We start from the raw sequence: 17,850 nt of genomic DNA on the forward strand, positions 1-17,850 counted from the left end.
TTATACTTAAAAATAAATAATAATATATAAATTTATTAATTAATATTAATAGACGGGCCGTTACTGGATCGGTCCGTGCTATTTTTATAAATCTCAGGTTTGTCTAAGAAAAGAGGCAAGCTTTTACGGGCTTAGACAAGATTGGGTCTAAAGAAAAATTTTTTTATCCAAATCCGATCCAAAGAACAAATTTGTATGTATATTTTCATCCTTTAAGTTTTTTCATGTGCTTTTTACCGATCAATTTGTCTCAAAATGGAGACAATAAATGAAAATTCCATGTCTCCGTTCGATGGATTTGGATCCTCTCCTGTTGACTAAAAACAGGAGAGAGCCTGTTCATTGAATCAAGCCCATCCATTAAATTTCAAGGGTTCAGATGTTATTTTACTATAATTCATTAGTTTTTATTTCTACCGAAAACTCACCCCATCCCTCTTCCATTTATTTATGTAATTTTTACTTGCCCTTTCTTTAAAATAAAGCATAATACCTATTTGGCTCCTCAAACTAAGATTTTAAAGTCAATTAGCATCTTAAACTATTAAAATCATCAATCAGGTCTCTGAATTAAGTAGAAATCGCGAGTTGAGTCTATATTCTAAACAAAAATCATCAATTGATGTCTCATCGAAATTCATTCGGTTGAACAGTTTCATATCATTTTCACCAAACACATTTTGAACCAACACAAAGATTATTATAGTCTATATCAAATAGTCACATTTTCTGATTTTAGGATCTGATGGAACCCAATTAATGATTTTTGCTTAGTTCAAAGACGTCACTGATGATTTTAATAGTTTAGGATTCTAATTAACTTTAAATTTCTAGTTGGGGACCCAATTGGGTCTAATGCCTTCAAATAAATTTTAGGAGTTGATAAGATAAAGGCTTAATACATTAAAAGCTCCTCAACTTGTTTAAAATAACCTATTATCCAACTCAATTTGTTTAAAATGATTTATTACCCCTGACCTTGCTCACAGTGATCCATTTGCCCACTGAACTTATTTAAAATGACATACATTGCAATTTGTCTAAATCCGTAAAAAAATTCAAAACTTAAAAGATATAATTTGTAAATTAACTTACTATTTTATTCATTTTTAACCCTACTTAGGTCTTAAATTTATTTATCTCAAAATATCCAAACTCAAAGTTGACCTGTCATTTAATTTTCATTTATATAGTTAATTATATTTTTAGAATATGTCAATTCCAAACTTGATTTTTTTGGTTTGTGATTGTGAGCATGCCCCAGAGAAAATAAATTCTCAAATGAATTTTATGTTTTTAATGATTCTCTAAATTATAAAATCTTTCAAGAAATACTTTTTGAGGTTCTAGCTCCACGATAGAAACCCTACTACTAACTAAAGTAATGACCACCAAAACTACATCAACTCAAAGAATTAAAATTGTTTTAAGAAAATAGATCATTTTAATTTTTTTTAGAAAATAAAATATTTACCGATGTTTGCTTATAACGCCGAAAAACGGAAAGAAGTGATTTCAAAATAGTAATAAGAATGAAGTATGACTCTAAAAGTTTAGAATTACTATCTCACTTTCTTCATATATTTTTCTATCGACTAACTTTCAAATTTTCTACTGATTTATTTTCCTTAGTAAACAAACACCCGAAAATTAAAAAAATAGTTTACTATACAATATTTTTCGACAAACAAATGAAGCCTTAATCTTCCATAACTTGCACATGTGTGTATATATATGTAAAACAAATGAATCTTTACAATACATATTTTTTTGTAAATATAGTCCTATATTAATATTTACATTTTTTTTTTTTACATTGAATAGATTAACAAGGTAAAAAATATTACAGATAATCAAGAATCAAAAAAAAAAATCATTCCAATTTAATAATACCTGTAAGTACAACAATATTTCATCAGTAAATATAGATTATCAAAACATTTAAAGACTAAATATTCTAATTCTATCTCATTAATTTATTTTTATTTTCATTTTTAAGGATATTACTGCATCAATTTTACTTAATTTGAAAAAAACTGATTTTATTTTTAATTTATATATATGTGTTAGGATGCAGCCAAAGAGAATCCGTACATACCACAGACAACTCTGTCACCAGCATTACCAGTGGTCTTGCTAAGTTGATTTCCTCCTGCAAATATAATGCAACATACGGTTTTGATCACATTGACCTTAATGACCATGCAGTATTTGGTCATTTATCATTAGATCTAGACTTATTAGAATCATAAGGTGGAGATTCAAAGTATCCTGCAGCTTAGATTTAATAAGCCTAGATCTAACGGTGAATGACCAAATTCATTTGGTCATTAAGGTGCATGTGAATATTCCTGTCAGAAACAACCTCCACACCTATTCACGACTCTCTTCACTTTTTACAAACTGTTGTTTCATAAGTTTGAGTCTGAACATGCATACTAGACCCAATAAATTTTTAAAAAAAAAATTAGGATTACTCGGTTTGAGAATCATCATACACATTTTAAATAGATTTTTTCTCAATTTTTTTTTTTGTTTACATTCGAATTCGAGATTACTAGCTTAGACCATTTGAGGCACTTAATCATTCAATTTAACCTTAATTGGTAGTAGAGCCAATAAGTTCAGTGAGCATGTATATTTAATATTTGACCCGATTCAATGCAGTAAAAACCAAAATATGAAATGAGTAGGAACTTAGTGTAAGAGATTAATATACATTCTATGGTTGGGTCCAAACTAGTTTGGGCTTTTAATTAAAATGGGTTCCATGATATTGTATCCGACTCCGGGTATTTGCGAGTGAGATGTGTCAAAGATTAATATAAGAATTAAAATGAGTGTTGACAATATCAATATTGAAAATTCAAAGATTTGGTGATACTTTAAACAACTTTAATTTTTAGATTTTCCTATTTTGATGTAGCGGTCATCTTTATAGTGTCAAATTAAATGATCTTCGTTTTTAGTAAAACGAAAATCTCAGTTTTCATTTGGATAAAAAAAATTTACAGATGCCAGTTTGGCAAAACGAAAAATCACATAATTTTCTTTAGGCTTTGCCATATTTTCTTTGTTTATTCCTTGATAATTATTTATTAACTAATCATAGTTTTTTGTGCTATTTAATTTTAATCTTAACAAATATTTAAAGATAATTTTTCGAATTTTGTTTTATTAGTTAACTAAAAATATTTTGTTGCATTTTTATTTTAATTAGATGAGATGGACTGAATTTAGCTTAGCTCTAACATGTTTAATACGTATTGAGCTAAATTTGTGAGGAAATTATATGAAAAATCAGATTTTAATTTTTATTTACAATTATGAAAATCGTTTTTATGTTTATCATTTTAAAATATCAAAATATCATAACTTTATTTTTGTTTTTGTCAAATTTTCAGTTAATGAGTTGTAGGAAAAAAATGTTTTAAAAAAACTACTAATGTCTAGATAGCCCTCCCGACTTGTTTTAAATATAAGCAATTAATCACTCGGCTATAAAAATAAGTTGGATACGGAAGATGTGTTGTACGCGCCTTAAAATGTCATTGCTCAACTGCAAAACTTGTCATCTCCGATATTAGAACCATATACATTTTCCGAGGTGGATCTAACACACCTTCTGCATGTAACTTACTTTTTTTTTGCAACTAAATAATTAATTGACTATGTTTTATATAAATTGAGAGGCTATCTGGATATTTGAAACTTGAGGATGCCTATCAAGCTTTTTAGACAAGTTCAGAAGACAAATGTCTAGGTTTAATTCATTCTGTTTATACATATGCAGGCCAAGATTGGGTTTAAGGATTTAAGCCCGGCCCAAACACTAATCAAGCCATATTGAGATTGGCAGCAGACCTAATAAGCAAAATGTATGTTCAAAAACTGATATTTAGATAGTGGGCCTGGACAAGCTGAGCGGTATATGCGTCCATGGACAATCTATGATTAGTCATATGCGTCCCTGAATTATTATTTTTTTTTGGAGACAAAGCTTATGCTAAATTCGAAAAAATATAAATAATTTATTATGTTAAATTTGTTTAAAATGAATAATTGACTTTTTAAAATTATTAGGTTTAACATCCAACCCTCTAAACTTGTAATTTTTTTCACCTAGCCTCTTCAACTAAAGGGACAACCCCCTCAACTCTCCAAAAACAATACATACAACCCCTTATATCACTATGTTCGGTCAAAATATTGACCCCGTGTAGAAAACGTGCTTGACTGTTGCCCACACCAATACCACGTGTCATTTTTTTATTAAATTTTTCTATATTCGTGCGAGGTGCTGTCGCTGTTTGTCGTCCCAGCCTTATCGAGGTGCTGAGGTTGACGGTAGTGGTCGTCGAGGTGAAATTTATCAAAGTGATTGTTACAAAAATGACACGTGGCATTGGTGAAGTCAACAGTCAAACGCGTTTTCTATATGAGTCAATATTTTGACCGAACATAGATATGTAAGGGGTTGTATGTGATGTTTTGGAGAGTTGATGGGGTTGAAAGGTTGTCCCTTAAATTAAAAGGGTCAGGTACAAAAAGTTACAAGTTTAGGAGGTTGGGTGCCTATTAAGCCAAATTATTATAATGATTTACTAGTGGCGTAGACTTGCTTAAATTAAATAGAGAGGAAATATTACCTTTGCCAAGATCATCAAGAGCTGCATGAACCACAACAACCCTTCCTATAATGGTCTATGTGCCATACAGAGGAATGTTTTTGTCTTTTATTATAAAGTTAGTTGTGCCTGTCCCATCATAATCATATCATTATTTTTATTTATCTATTAGCTAATAAAATATTTAGTAAAATAGAAGAAGAAGTGGATATATATATTACCATCAGCAGCAACATTGAAATTTCCAAGATCACCAGCATGAACATTATCATCATTAGGACCACCATGCTCTTTCCCTAGTGGGTTAAAATGTGGCCCTGCATTTCTATTATTAACATTTTTTTTTTTTAGAGAATCCATTATTAACATTTTATCCTTTCGATTAGGATGTCGTGCATTAGATAGTCATAAATCTTGGATTTTTAATGTGTATCATGTTGTCATTCATCAACGACTGATGAAAATACATGTATATATATAAAAAGAATTAAAAAAAATATCAGAAAAGTATCTCGTATGTGTATGTATTTTCATATGGCACAGAGTACGAGATATTTTTTTGAATTTTTCCAAACAAATTCACATGTCTCTGATCCATTGGTGATGAATGATAATTTTATATTGTTTGGGTAGTTGTCTGGCTAACAATGAACTATACGAATAGAAGATGGGGATAAAAAAATAAATATGACAAAGTCAGGTGTGCCATGTATATATCACACTTTTTTTAGTCCTTATCAGTATGGTTGTACATGCATTGACACAATTTGTTAATCGAGAAGACGTAATCAGGACAAGTGATAGTGAGATATTATATGACATCAATATGTTAGCGATACTCAACACCGCTAGAAAGAGATGTACAGTGGGTTATGGATTGCAGTGGTAGTCATAGAAGTCTAAGAAAGTTTGCTATTTCCCTTTTAACTCGTTCCAATAGCTCTTGAACATATTTCGTGTGAGATAGGGCCGTGATAGAGGGAGGCTTGGAGGGGTCTATGCTCCCTCCAATCGGTGAAACTACCTCTATTATAGATGGTTTCGGTTCTTGAGTCGTTGAAATTATCCCTATTATTGATGGTTTATGCCCTTTATTTTCAACAAATTAAGATTTGGGTTTTCAATTACAATGATAATTGGGTTAGTTTTACGGTTAAATTGAGTTATTTCCAACGTTAACAATCAAGAGCATTTTTACTCTTAATATTTTTAAATGTTAAGAGTAAAGTTAACCAAAATCATTTTGGACATTAAGAATAAAATTGCTCCGGTTGGGAATAATTTTATATTTTGTTCTATTTATTTCGTTGTATTTTGGAGGAAGAAAAAGCATAATCCCGATTTGATTTGAAAAAAAAAAGAAAATTTGAAAAAAAATATAAACGCATTTGAAATAGGTTTAAACTCTTTGAATTTGTCCAAAAAGTTTAATTGGCCCCTGAATTTAGATGGTGTCTCATTAGCTCCTAAACTTGTATAAGATGTCATTATTAAGTCCCTAAATCTATAAAACGACATAAAAATATAACAGAAAGTTGATTTGTTTTAAAGACTAAAATCACGAATTATACCTTTATTTTTTAAGTTTTAATTTTTTTTTAAGATTTAGATAAATTACAATGTATATCTCTTTAAACAAATTCAAATGACAAATGGATTACTGTAAGCAAGTTCATGAAGTCAATAAATCACTTTAAATAAATTCAGATAGTCAGTAGATTATTTTATACGATTTGAAAAGCTAATGAGACACTATATAGATTCAGAAAGCTCATGAAATGAAAATACTTGAATTCAAAAATACCAGCGGCGGCGCAACCATTTGATATGTCTCCGGTAGCATGAACATGGACCCCATGAAGGCCTGGCTTCAGCCCTGAAATGCTTCCAATTATAGTGGTCGGACCTGAAAAATTAAAATAGAAAAGAAAGTTATTTTTTTATTTTATTTTTTTTATAAAAACGCCATATTTCATTTCATAGAATCACAAAGTACAAATACAGTACGATAAAACTTCCCACCCATACAGGCAAAAGCCAGTATAAGATCCATGAATGGAAGAAAATAGATTACAAAAACAAGAAATAGACTACAAAGAGCAATAAAAAGACTACAAAGAGCAAATAAAAACCATAAAAAGTACAAATACAACAGAATAGAAATCATATACTCCTCGTGAGTCGAATCCCGTTGAAAAACAGCTGTAATCCATTCTTCATTGCTAGTCTCTTCCGGACATTCGGATCTGAGTCCTTTCTGTTTTTGCAACCACGCAGATTTATAGATCTGCGGACAACATGAACCTTTTCCGCTCTTGCTAAGACCGAAAAAAGAATAAAAGATAAAAGTATAGCTAACAGGTGGAGATCTGACGGAAAAGATATTCGAGAAAGTATATAGACTTCAAACTATGAAGAAAAGATAAATCTGAAACTAAAAAACAAAGACTAAAACATAAATGAAAGGAGGAAGAAAGAAGACAAGCTCTCTCCTTCCTCCTCTAAGAGAGCCTGAATAGAAAGAAGGAACCGAGACGGTAACGGTGACGGAAAGTTTGAGAAGAAGAGTAAAGGAAAGGGAAGAAGATAAAATCACACAATCTTGAAGACCCAATAAATGGGATGAGTGAGACTAAATAGAAAAGAAAGTTATAGATATAAAGGAATTCACATAACTAATTAAAAATAGGGATAAAGGTAAAAATGTTTTTTTTATCAGTAATTTTATTTAATAATTAAAATATTGAAATTTTTTATATATGTGTGGCTCGACATTATATATAACATCTTTCATTTAATGTGGAAAACTGAATGCTTCTAATAATTTTTGTTGTAACTCCACATAGTTGTGGAAAATAATCTTATCCCATGTTAGTAGAAATTTGAGCTTATGATAAATATCAGTATTTATGTATAAAAAAATCAAAATACACTAGAATTTATATCATATGGGTAGAAAACTGAATTGACATTTCTACTATGAGAGCAACATTGGATTGTTTCTTAAAGTAAAAGTAAAATTTATTTACTACCATAATATTGCGACAAATTTAACTGTTATCCTCTTTCTATATACACACTGCAGAACAATATAATAGCAAAATTAAAGTTTTTAATGTTTTAATTTAACTAAAACACAAATTATTCCTTATTTTTATATGAGAATTTCAATACTCTAGCGTCGGATTGATATTTTTAAGAAAAGATAGTCGTTGTACTATCAAGAAAATATAAATCGAAGTAAAGTAATTATATTTATTGGCGTCGAGGCGTAAACTTACATTTGATATGTGAATTATCTTAATTTTTACACGTAAACGTAAGTAATTTTGGAATAATTAGCACCGACAATCATATAAGTTTCAATAAAGTTGCTAAAATTGGAAGAGTAGAAATACCTTTAGGTTGTTGGTTGAAATTGACAGTCCCTTTGACACCTGGTTTTGTGCTACTAAGAACAGCAACCGCCTTCACCACTTGTGATTCAATTCCACCAAATAAACCTATCAACCATTTTTTTATTATTATTATAGATTTAGGAATAAACTAGTTTTTGACCCGTGTGATGCACGGATTCATCTTAATATATAAATATTAATAAAAATACAATCTTTTTTTTTTGGTAAGAAATAAAAATACAATCTAATAATTACAATTAATGGCATAAATGTGTTATATAAATTAAATATTATTATTTGATTTTCACATTTACTTTAAATAATATTTTTATAGATAAATATAATAATAAAATAAAAACTAATATATTATATATTATATTATATTTTTTATCAGTAAAAAAATGAGGAAGTGACATCTCAGTTCCACCGTTACTGTTTTATATTATATATAGATATGTAGAGAATTAGAGAGATTTTAGGGATTAATTTAAATTCTGTAGTACTCTTAGATATATGGGATAAAATAATCTTTTTATAGATAAATATACATAATAAAATTAAAATTAATATATTAAATTTTTTATCACTAAAAAAGGAGGAAGTGACACCTCAGTTCCATCGTTACTGTTTTATATTATATATAGATTATAAAAAAATTCCGTCACGTTTTAAGAAAGTTTAGATATACTTTTAATATAAAAAATAGTAAAACTGTGTTTTCAACGTTCGTAATATGGAGCAATTTTGAACTTTGACACTAATAAAGTCCAGTCTTTAATTGTTGCAAGTGTAAAAATAAGCCAACATATATGATGATTTTTTTCTCTATCAAGACCAGAATGATGAGGTTTTAGCCAAGATTAGAAGAAAAAAAACAACAACGAGATGCTCAACCCTTTATACGCTTGGGGTACAATTAGCAGGTGGGTAAGAGCAAAACCACCTTTTAAGGAGTGATTTCCGGCACCATATCACATCTCTTCCTTACCTTCGCCTCTAGATCTAGGTAAGAGGTTTGTTTATGGATACCATTATTTGAATAAATTACACATATGACCACTCAACTTCACTCTTACTAACATTATGATCAATCAACTTCAAAACCAGACATAAAACCCACCCGATTTTATTCTTACTATCATAAGAAAAACTTTTATAAAAGTAAATAACATTAAAGATCGGTTTTCAAAAAAAACACATTAAAGATCGTTTTCAACCTCAAAATTAAAAAGTCGGAAATTAAAGATATTTAGAACTACATGTAAATGAATATAAGTTTTTAATTTTCAAAAACACCATCTCTAGAAGATTTTTCTCTCCAAATAACCATTTTATCTTCCAAACAACACCTAAATAACTTTATAACTAAAAAGTTCAAGAATACGTGTAAAATCTAAAATTGTGATGATTATGGTGTCATGTCATCATTCCAATTTAATAATACCTGTAAGTACAACAATATTTCATCAGTAAATATAGATTATCAAAACATTTCAAGACTGAATATTCTAATTCTATCTCATTAGTCCCTATATTTTGACAAAATACGTTTTTTAGTTCCTGTATTTTTAAAAACACATGGTAAGGTCCCTAACTTTTTTTCAGTGAACTGTTTAGTCCTTCCGTCTGTTTGTTAGATTTTTTACCGTTTATGACTTTAGAAATGACTAAATTACCTTTACTATTTACCTTCAAACTTCATAAAAGGAAATCCAATTTAGAATAAGAAGCTATTTGTATGGAAAACAAGAAAAAGAACAGACACAATGCTTACGAATTTGAACGATTAAGAAGAAAATCAAGAAGAAAAACATTCAAAGTTGATTTCAGATGCATTAGAGTTTAAAGGAAAGAAAAATAAAGGAAAATAACAACGCAAATCTAAATTGACTAGCAAAATTTTTATGAGAGTCTAAAGGCATAGACTAAACAGTTTACCGAGAAAAATGTTAGAGACTAAACAGTTCATCGAGAAAAAGGTTAGAGACTTTACCATGTGTTTTTGAAAATACGAGGACTTAACAGTGTGTTTTGTCAAAATATAGGGACTAATAAATTAATTACCCTTAATTGATTTTTATTTTTAATAATATTACTGCATCAATTTTACTTAATTTAAAAAAAATGATTTTATTTTGTAATATATATATATATGTGTGTGTGTGTTAGGATACGGCCAAAGAGAATCCATACTTACCACATGCAACTCTGTCACCAGCATTACCAGTGGTCTTGCTAAGTTGATTTTCCCCTGCAAATATAATGCAATATGTCAGAAACAACCTCCACACCTATTCACGACGAGTCTCTTCAGTTTTTACAAACTTCCGTTTCATAAGTTTGAGTCTGAACATGCATATATATTCAACACTAGACCCAATATTTTTTTAAAAAAATATTTTGATTACTCGGATTGAGAATCCTCGTACATATTTTAAATGGATTCTTACGCAATTTTTTTGTTTGCATTCGAATTCGAGATCGATAGCTTAGATAATTTGAAGCACTTAACCACTCAAGTTAATTTTAGTAGACCAATAAGTTTAGGGAGCATGTATATTTAATATTTGACCCGATCCAATCCTATAAAAACCAAAATATGAAATGAGATAAGATCTAGGGTTAAGGCGTAAAAATACGCCCAATGTTTTGAATCATGAGCAATTTTACCCCCAACATCTAAAATTGTGCAATTTTACCCTTAACGTTGATAAATTTGGTCAATTTGAGAAATAATTTATCAAACTGTTTTCTCGATCATTAATCTTGTCATTTACACTTCACACGTGCGTTATTTCATCAGTAACAAATCACAAACATATGTTGGGATATGAAAAAAAAAATAAAAAAAATATATTGTCTTTTTGTAAGAATTAGATAAAAAAAATAAAAAAATTTACCGAATTTATAAATATTTATCTTCAATTCTATTATTAAATTATAAAAATATTAAATTATTTTTTAGAACGAATTATTATGCAATTGGTGTAGAATAAGGAACAAAAATATATGTGTTTTATAATAGTGTCTGAAATTGACCCAATTTATCAACGTTAGGAGTAAAATTGCTCATGGCTTCCAATGTTACAGGTAAAATTGCACCATATTAGAAGTTAGGGGTAAAATTGCTCTTGACCCAAAACGTTTAAGGTATTTTTGTACCTTAATCTTATGATCTATGGTTGGACCTTAACTATCAGTTTGGGCTTTTATTCAATGAGTTCAATGATATGGTATTAGACTTTGGGGCATTTTGCGAGTGAGATGTGTTAAAGATTAATATAAGAATTAAAATGAGTGTTAACAATCTTAATATCGAAAATTCAAAGATTTGACGACATTTTAAACAACTTTAATTTTTAGAATTTTCCATTTTGATGTTGTTAATGGTCATATTTACGGTGTCAAACTAAGTGACCTTCATTTTTAGCAAAACGAAAACCTCAGTTTTTATTTGGATAAAAAAAACTTACAGATACCAATTTTACAAAACAAAAAAAAAACACGTAGTTTTCTTTCTGCCCTATTTTCTTTGTTTATTTCTTGATGATTATGTATTGGCAAAAAGCATCCTGAGCCCCCTGATCTTTCATTGTTTGGTGCATTAAGCCATCGATCTTTAATTTAGACACATTGAGCCCCTGATCTTTCATTATTTGGTGCATTAAGTCATCGATCTTTCATTTAGATACATTGAGCCTTTGATCTTTCATATATTGGTGTATTAGGCCCTTTCATAAATCAATTCACATATGAGTGTATTAAAGGCATGTTTGGTTCTACTAGAAGTGTTCAACGATCGGTTCGGTTTTCAGACCGAACCGAAACAACCAAATACCGAATAACACCTAAAATAAAAACGAACCTAACCGATTTATATTAACAAACCGAACCGAACCGAACCGATTATTTCGGTTCGGTTCAGTTTGGTATTCGGGGTGGACAATCTCAATCTAATCCCTTTAATATACTTGTTTGAAAATTTTCAAAAACTTTATTTATTTATTTTGAATGTGACAGTTTATAATGCATAAAGTATTTTGGTTGACAATTTATATATCTCTTCGGGCCATTGTCCAAGTACCCATTTTTATTTTTTACTTCTAGGGTGGTTATTTAAGTTTAGGATCATGAAATTTTAATGTACATATTTTAAATATAATATAAACTAATAATTAATTAATAATTTATTTTATAAATGATGAATCCGAATACCAAACTGAACCGAACTGAAATAATTGGTTCGGTTCGTTAACATAAACCGGTTAGGTTCGTTTTTATTTTAGGTGTTTTCGGTATTCGGTTGTTTCGGTTCGGTTCGGTTTTTAGACCAAACCGATCGTTGAACACTTCTAGTTGAACCAAACATGCCCTTAATACACTCATATGTGAATTGATTTATGGAATGACCTAATACGCCTATATATGAAAGATCAAGGGCTCAATGTGTCTAAATGAAAGATCGAGGGCTTAATGCACCAAAGAATGAAAGATCAGGGGGTTCAGAATGCTTTTTGCCTTATTTATTAACTAATTATACTTGTTTGTGCTATTCAATCTTAACAAATATTTAAAGACAATTTTTTTATTTATTTGTGCTTTCGATTTTTTTATTATTTTTCTTCGAATTTTGTTTTATTAATTTAACTAAAATGATTTTGTTGCATTTTTATTTTAATTAGATGAGATTGACTGAATTAGCTTAGCTCAACATGTTTAATACGTATTGAGCTAAATTTGAACAATACAGTTAGACGTCAAACCGGGTTAAACTTGGTTGGGTCCGGCTCAATTAGGCCCATTCCATCTGGGGTTAAAATCTCATGATAGCTTTCTTAACTTGTTTTAATTGTAAATAATAAATCACTCAGTTGTAAAAAGAAAAAAAAAAAAAAGTAAGTTGGATGTGAAAAATGTGTTGCACGCATCTTAAGATGTTATTACATAATTAAGAGAATAGATAAACCATTTAAAAATGAAGTTTTTACTTACTAAACTGCAAAACTTGTCATCTGCGATATTAGAAACCTTGATCGTTTTACTTTTCTGAGATGGGTATAATACACCTTTCGCATGTAACTTACTTTTTTTTTTTTTACAACCAAGTGTTAATTAACTATATTTTATATAAATTTTGCGAGGTCGTCTGAATATTTAAAAACTGAGGGTGTCAATCAAGCTTTTTATATTAGTTCAGAATACAAATGTCTACTTATAATACATTCTGTTTAGGGAAAATTACATAGAAATTCATGCTTTAGAAAGTATTTACAACTATATCAAGTCATAATTTTGGATTATGTCAAATTAGTAAAATGAGTACTTTTAATATATTTTACGGATTAAAATTTATAAATTAGGAGTCTAGAATATATTTTCTAGGGTTTATGATTTATGAATTGGAGTATAGAATTTTTAAATTATGGTGTAAAATTATAATATATAGAAAATAATGACATATTAAGAATTAAGTTTGGTGATATGACTTAGTTGTATAATTATGATATTCATGTAATTGACCCCTCTGTTTATACATATGCAGGCCAAGATTGGGTTTAAGGATTTAAGCCCGGCCCAGACACTAATCGAGCCCTATTGAGCTTGGCCCGAGAAGGACTGATAAGCAAAATGTATGTTCAAAACTTATATTTAGATAGTGGGCCTGGTCCATGGATAACATCTATGATTAGTTATGGAGAAATTCACATAGAAATGCAAGTATTTATAATTATATTAAATTCTAATTTTGAATTATATTAAACTAATAGAATTAATATTTTTTTATAAAAATAAAATATTTTTAATTTATTTTAAAAATTAGAGTTTATAAATTAAAGATCTAAAATCTATTATCTATAATTTAGAATTTATGAATTGGAGTATAAATTTTTTAAATAAGAATATAAAAACATATTTTATTTATTATATATAGGAAATAATCAGAATTAAGTTTTATAATCTTCATGTAACTACCCTTTAGTTATATACATCCTTGAATTTTTTTTAGACATTTCATTAGATTTCGGAATTTGAATTAAAATAATTTATTAGGTTAAATTTGTTTAAAATGACCAATTGATTTTTAAAATTATTATAATGATCTACCTTGGAGGAACTGTTACCTTTGCCAAGATCATCAGGAGCTGCATGAACCACGACGACCCTTCCTATAATGTATATGTGCTATATAGAGGAATGTTTTTGTCATTTATTGTAAAGTTAGCGGTACCTGTCCCATCATATCAACAATTTTTATTTATCTATTAGGTAGTAAAATATTAAAACATAAATAAAAAATTTGAGCACTTACATTTATAGTCTAAATATAAATTTATATAGCAGCCTCTATATGCTGCTTCCTTTGCATAAGAATCTGTATAAGGTCTGAATCACAAAACAATAAGGCTATTAGAAAACACATAAAGATGGAGTTGAAGAGTAAATTTGTTCGAACACTCACCGGGCATCATATCTTTGAAACCCATAACCCAGTAGATATAAGGAGCATTTCTGTGACAAGAAACCTTCACTAGAACTCTTAAGATGTCGTCGAAACTAAAACGAGATACCAATCCATATAGATGACAAAACAGTAGAAATGTCAAAACTTCTATCTCCTTCACAGTCTCCATTGTTATTATATTTAGTTTCCACAAAGCTGCGAGCTTCATGGCTTCGTCTTTCAACGGAAGATCTACTATCGGACGGAATTTCCTCAGCTGTTCCATTAATAGAAGTTTACTCTTCACAACACTCACATCAAGTTCTGCACCTCCATTTGCGCAGTGCTGGGAATATGACCCGTGCATCACATCCAAAACAAATTTTGCAGGGTTAGTAGAGAATTTAAGAGCACATACAACTTCATCAACCATCAAATCGGGGGTGCCCATGTCATCATCTAGAATCAACGGACAAATCCTTTCGTCAATTGGTGCAGTTGAAGAATCCCCTGGTTCATGGGCTTGCAAAGCATGAACTTGCACAATCATTGCTCTGGAATGGAATTTATCATTTAATTGTTTCTTCATAGCTTCTAGCTCCTTACTGCTCTCTATGACGGACATTTGGACCGATTTCAGTGATTTCTCCTTCACCAAGAGCTCTTCATTTCGTTTTCTAATGGCTTTTTGAACAGCAATGAGTTTCAATTCAAGGCTTTCACAATCAGTTTTCATTTTTTCGTTGAGGCATTGCAATTCCTTCTCTCTTGCTTCAATCGAATTAGCAAGTTCCGCTGTGTAACTCTCTACAAAAGCCCGTTTCTCCTCTTCCACTTGAAGTTTTGATGAGTTCTCTCCAATAGACTTGTCTATCAACTCCAACTCCTTTTGTTTCAGTGAGAATTCTGCAGCGCACTTGTTGATAGAGATATTGATTGAATCACACTGCTTCTCTTTCGCTTCAAGTTCTTCGATTTTCATGATGATCATCTTCTTGACTGAATCAAGATGTTTCTGTTTGCTTGTGAGCTCAACAGAACACCTGTCAATAGATGAATTAATTGCATGATACTTCTTCTCTTTTTCTTCATGTTTTTTAGTAGAATCCGCAATCATCCCCTCGATTGAACGAAGTTTTTTCTCTTTAGCTTCAAGTTCTTCAGTTTTCTTGACGATCATGGCCTTGACTGAATCAAGACGTGTCTGTTTCCATACGAGTTCATCAGAATACTTGTCGAGAGACGAACTAATTGCACGATACTTCTTCTCTTTATCTTCAAGTTTTGCAGTATAATCTCCAATCATATCTTTGATTGAACAAAGATGCTTCTCTTTCAAACATAAATCATTTGAAGTCTCACTAATCAATTTCTGAACCCTATTCAGTTCCTTCTCTTTGAACCCCAATCTGGTATCTTCTGAATTGAGCTTTTTACTCCGATCTTCAATAGACTTCATAACCGAACCCAATTGCTTCTTTTTCGCAGTGAGATCATGAATACACTCCTGATGCTCCTTTTGCGCCAATTCCAGTTCCTTCCGTTTCATAATAAGCATCCTACTCCATTCCTCCACCTCCTTCTGAGCCGGAATCACTTTATTGTCCTCTGAATTGCGCTCCTGAAATTCCTTTTCCTGTTTCTGAATCTCATCTTCTCTTTCGTTTATCTTCCTCAACTTAATCTCAACTTCTTCTTCTCGTTCTCGGAGTTCTTCCTCTTGCTTTAGTAAAGTATCCTTAGCCACTTCAAATTGTTTCTCGTATTCTCTCAATTGGAGAGTTAAGGAGAGAACGGAAGAAGCTGCTTCATGGACTTCATGAAACATACTCCCTACCATTTCTTCCTTGAACTCCCCCAATTCCCATTTCATCTCCATTGAAGCACAAACCCCTACACCAAAACACAAAACAAGCAAGGAAAACAACTTCAAAAACCTAAACCCTTCTCCAAAAACACAAAATTGAACAACCAAAATCAATCAAAACATGCAAAATCACAACTTTATCTAAAATATTAAGTCCAAAAATTCATAAAAATTATATTTAAGTTTCAAACATGTTAAATCAAATACAAACCAAGCTCCACTTATCCACTGTTTCGCAAGCACCAAACAGAAAATTAGTAACATTAAAATACAATCCAACAACAACAAAAAAAGAAGTTAAAGGGTGTTACGTTGGTTGTGAATTAGGATAAGGAATGATATATACAAATAAAATACAATACAATACAAGAACAAAAGAAAAGGTGAGTCCAAGTCTGACTTGTTTTCATTTGACAAGTGATTTTACTCTTTCATCCACCGCCTCTCCTCTGCTTCCCATTTCCGACATGGATTTTACTCTGAAACTTTCCCCCAACCTCAATATCAAGGCCTTAAATATGTTTTTTTCCCCAATTATAAACTCTACTTAATCATAATCTGAATGAAACTGTTCATTTAAGATAAAACTATATTTACAGAGTAACCATAGAATTCAAGATTACATTCAAGATTGACGTATGAAAGATATATAAGTTCCTATTCTGTAATTTATCATTAAGCAAATAAAGAAACTGTGATGTACATATATATGCCTGGTATCTGTAGATCTCATCTCACAACATTTTCAAAAAAGAATTCAGAAAAAAGAATCAAGAAACGGTGAGTGGATGATTTAATAAGGAAAACCTGGTAGGCGTAGGCTGGAAATTCCTTCTCCTTTGAAGATGATGGCTAGATGGTTTTATTATCTGAAGAAGAAGTGCCTTCAAGCAAAGTTCAAATGGTGCTGGGTTTAAGGGGATGGAGTCGAAAAACAGCTTTTTGGCGGCTGATGATGAAGACAGTGCCAATTCCAAACCCTTACCCCGTTTATTTATTTGTTAATTACCACTCTACCTAGACCTGTCCATGGGCCCGGGTACCCGCCCGGCCCGTATCCCTTGGACCGGGTTTGGACAATGAAATTTACTCTTAGACCCAGTCAGTCTAGGCCCGCTAAAGCCGCCTATTTTTTGGACGGGCTTGGGACATATGAAAATATCACAGCCCGGCCCAGCCCGGCCCGCCATATTAATATTAATTAAAAAATTTACATATTTATAATTAAATATTTATTTTAAGTATAAATTTGATTTTTGATAATTAAAAACTATGTATATTTTTTTAGGTGGCTTATATGGGTTGAGCTTGGGATTTGATTTTTAAGCCCAAGCCCAACCCGAGTCCGCCTAAATTAATACTGGGCCGGGCTTGGGACGAGCACTTTTACACAAAAGCCCGTCAGGTCCGGTCCGAACCCGGCCCAGCTCGGCTCATGGACAGGTCTACCCATTAACCTAACGGGTATAGGCTTTGCATCCCATACCCGTCCCATTTAATTCACGGGTACCCACG

General features: G+C 30.7%; 1 protein-coding gene across 6 annotated transcripts; it reads right to left on the minus strand.

Moving 5' to 3' along the window:
• Window positions 1-1,700: 1,700 nt before the first annotated feature.
• LOC136205831 (uncharacterized) lies at window positions 1,701-17,284 on the minus strand. Of its 6 annotated transcripts, none has more exons than XM_065996639.1 (10): window positions 17,143-17,284; window positions 14,487-16,361; window positions 14,337-14,410; window positions 14,149-14,255; window positions 10,224-10,277; window positions 8,027-8,131; window positions 6,433-6,534; window positions 4,850-4,945; window positions 2,099-4,757; window positions 1,701-1,893 (listed from the first exon to the last, which is right to left on the minus strand). In XM_065996639.1, exons 2-3 carry the CDS (start codon window positions 16,345-16,347, stop codon window positions 14,358-14,360), a joined length of 1,914 nt encoding a protein of 637 aa, XP_065852711.1. In that variant the 5' UTR covers window positions 16,348-16,361; window positions 17,143-17,284; the 3' UTR covers window positions 1,701-1,893; window positions 2,099-4,757; window positions 4,850-4,945; window positions 6,433-6,534; window positions 8,027-8,131; window positions 10,224-10,277; window positions 14,149-14,255; window positions 14,337-14,357. The 6 variants fall into 6 exon arrangements, with proteins under 6 accessions (XP_065852711.1, XP_065852709.1, XP_065852713.1 ...); XM_065996638.1 differs by having other exon boundaries at window positions 1,703-1,893; window positions 2,099-2,152; window positions 4,650-4,757; window positions 4,850-6,534; XM_065996637.1 differs by having other exon boundaries at window positions 4,850-6,534.
• Window positions 17,285-17,850: the final 566 nt, after the last annotated feature.

This window comes from Euphorbia lathyris, chromosome 9 (genome assembly GCF_963576675.1).
Source record: "Euphorbia lathyris chromosome 9, ddEupLath1.1, whole genome shotgun sequence".
In the NCBI taxonomy this organism is placed as follows: Eukaryota; Viridiplantae; Streptophyta; class Magnoliopsida; order Malpighiales; family Euphorbiaceae; genus Euphorbia; species Euphorbia lathyris.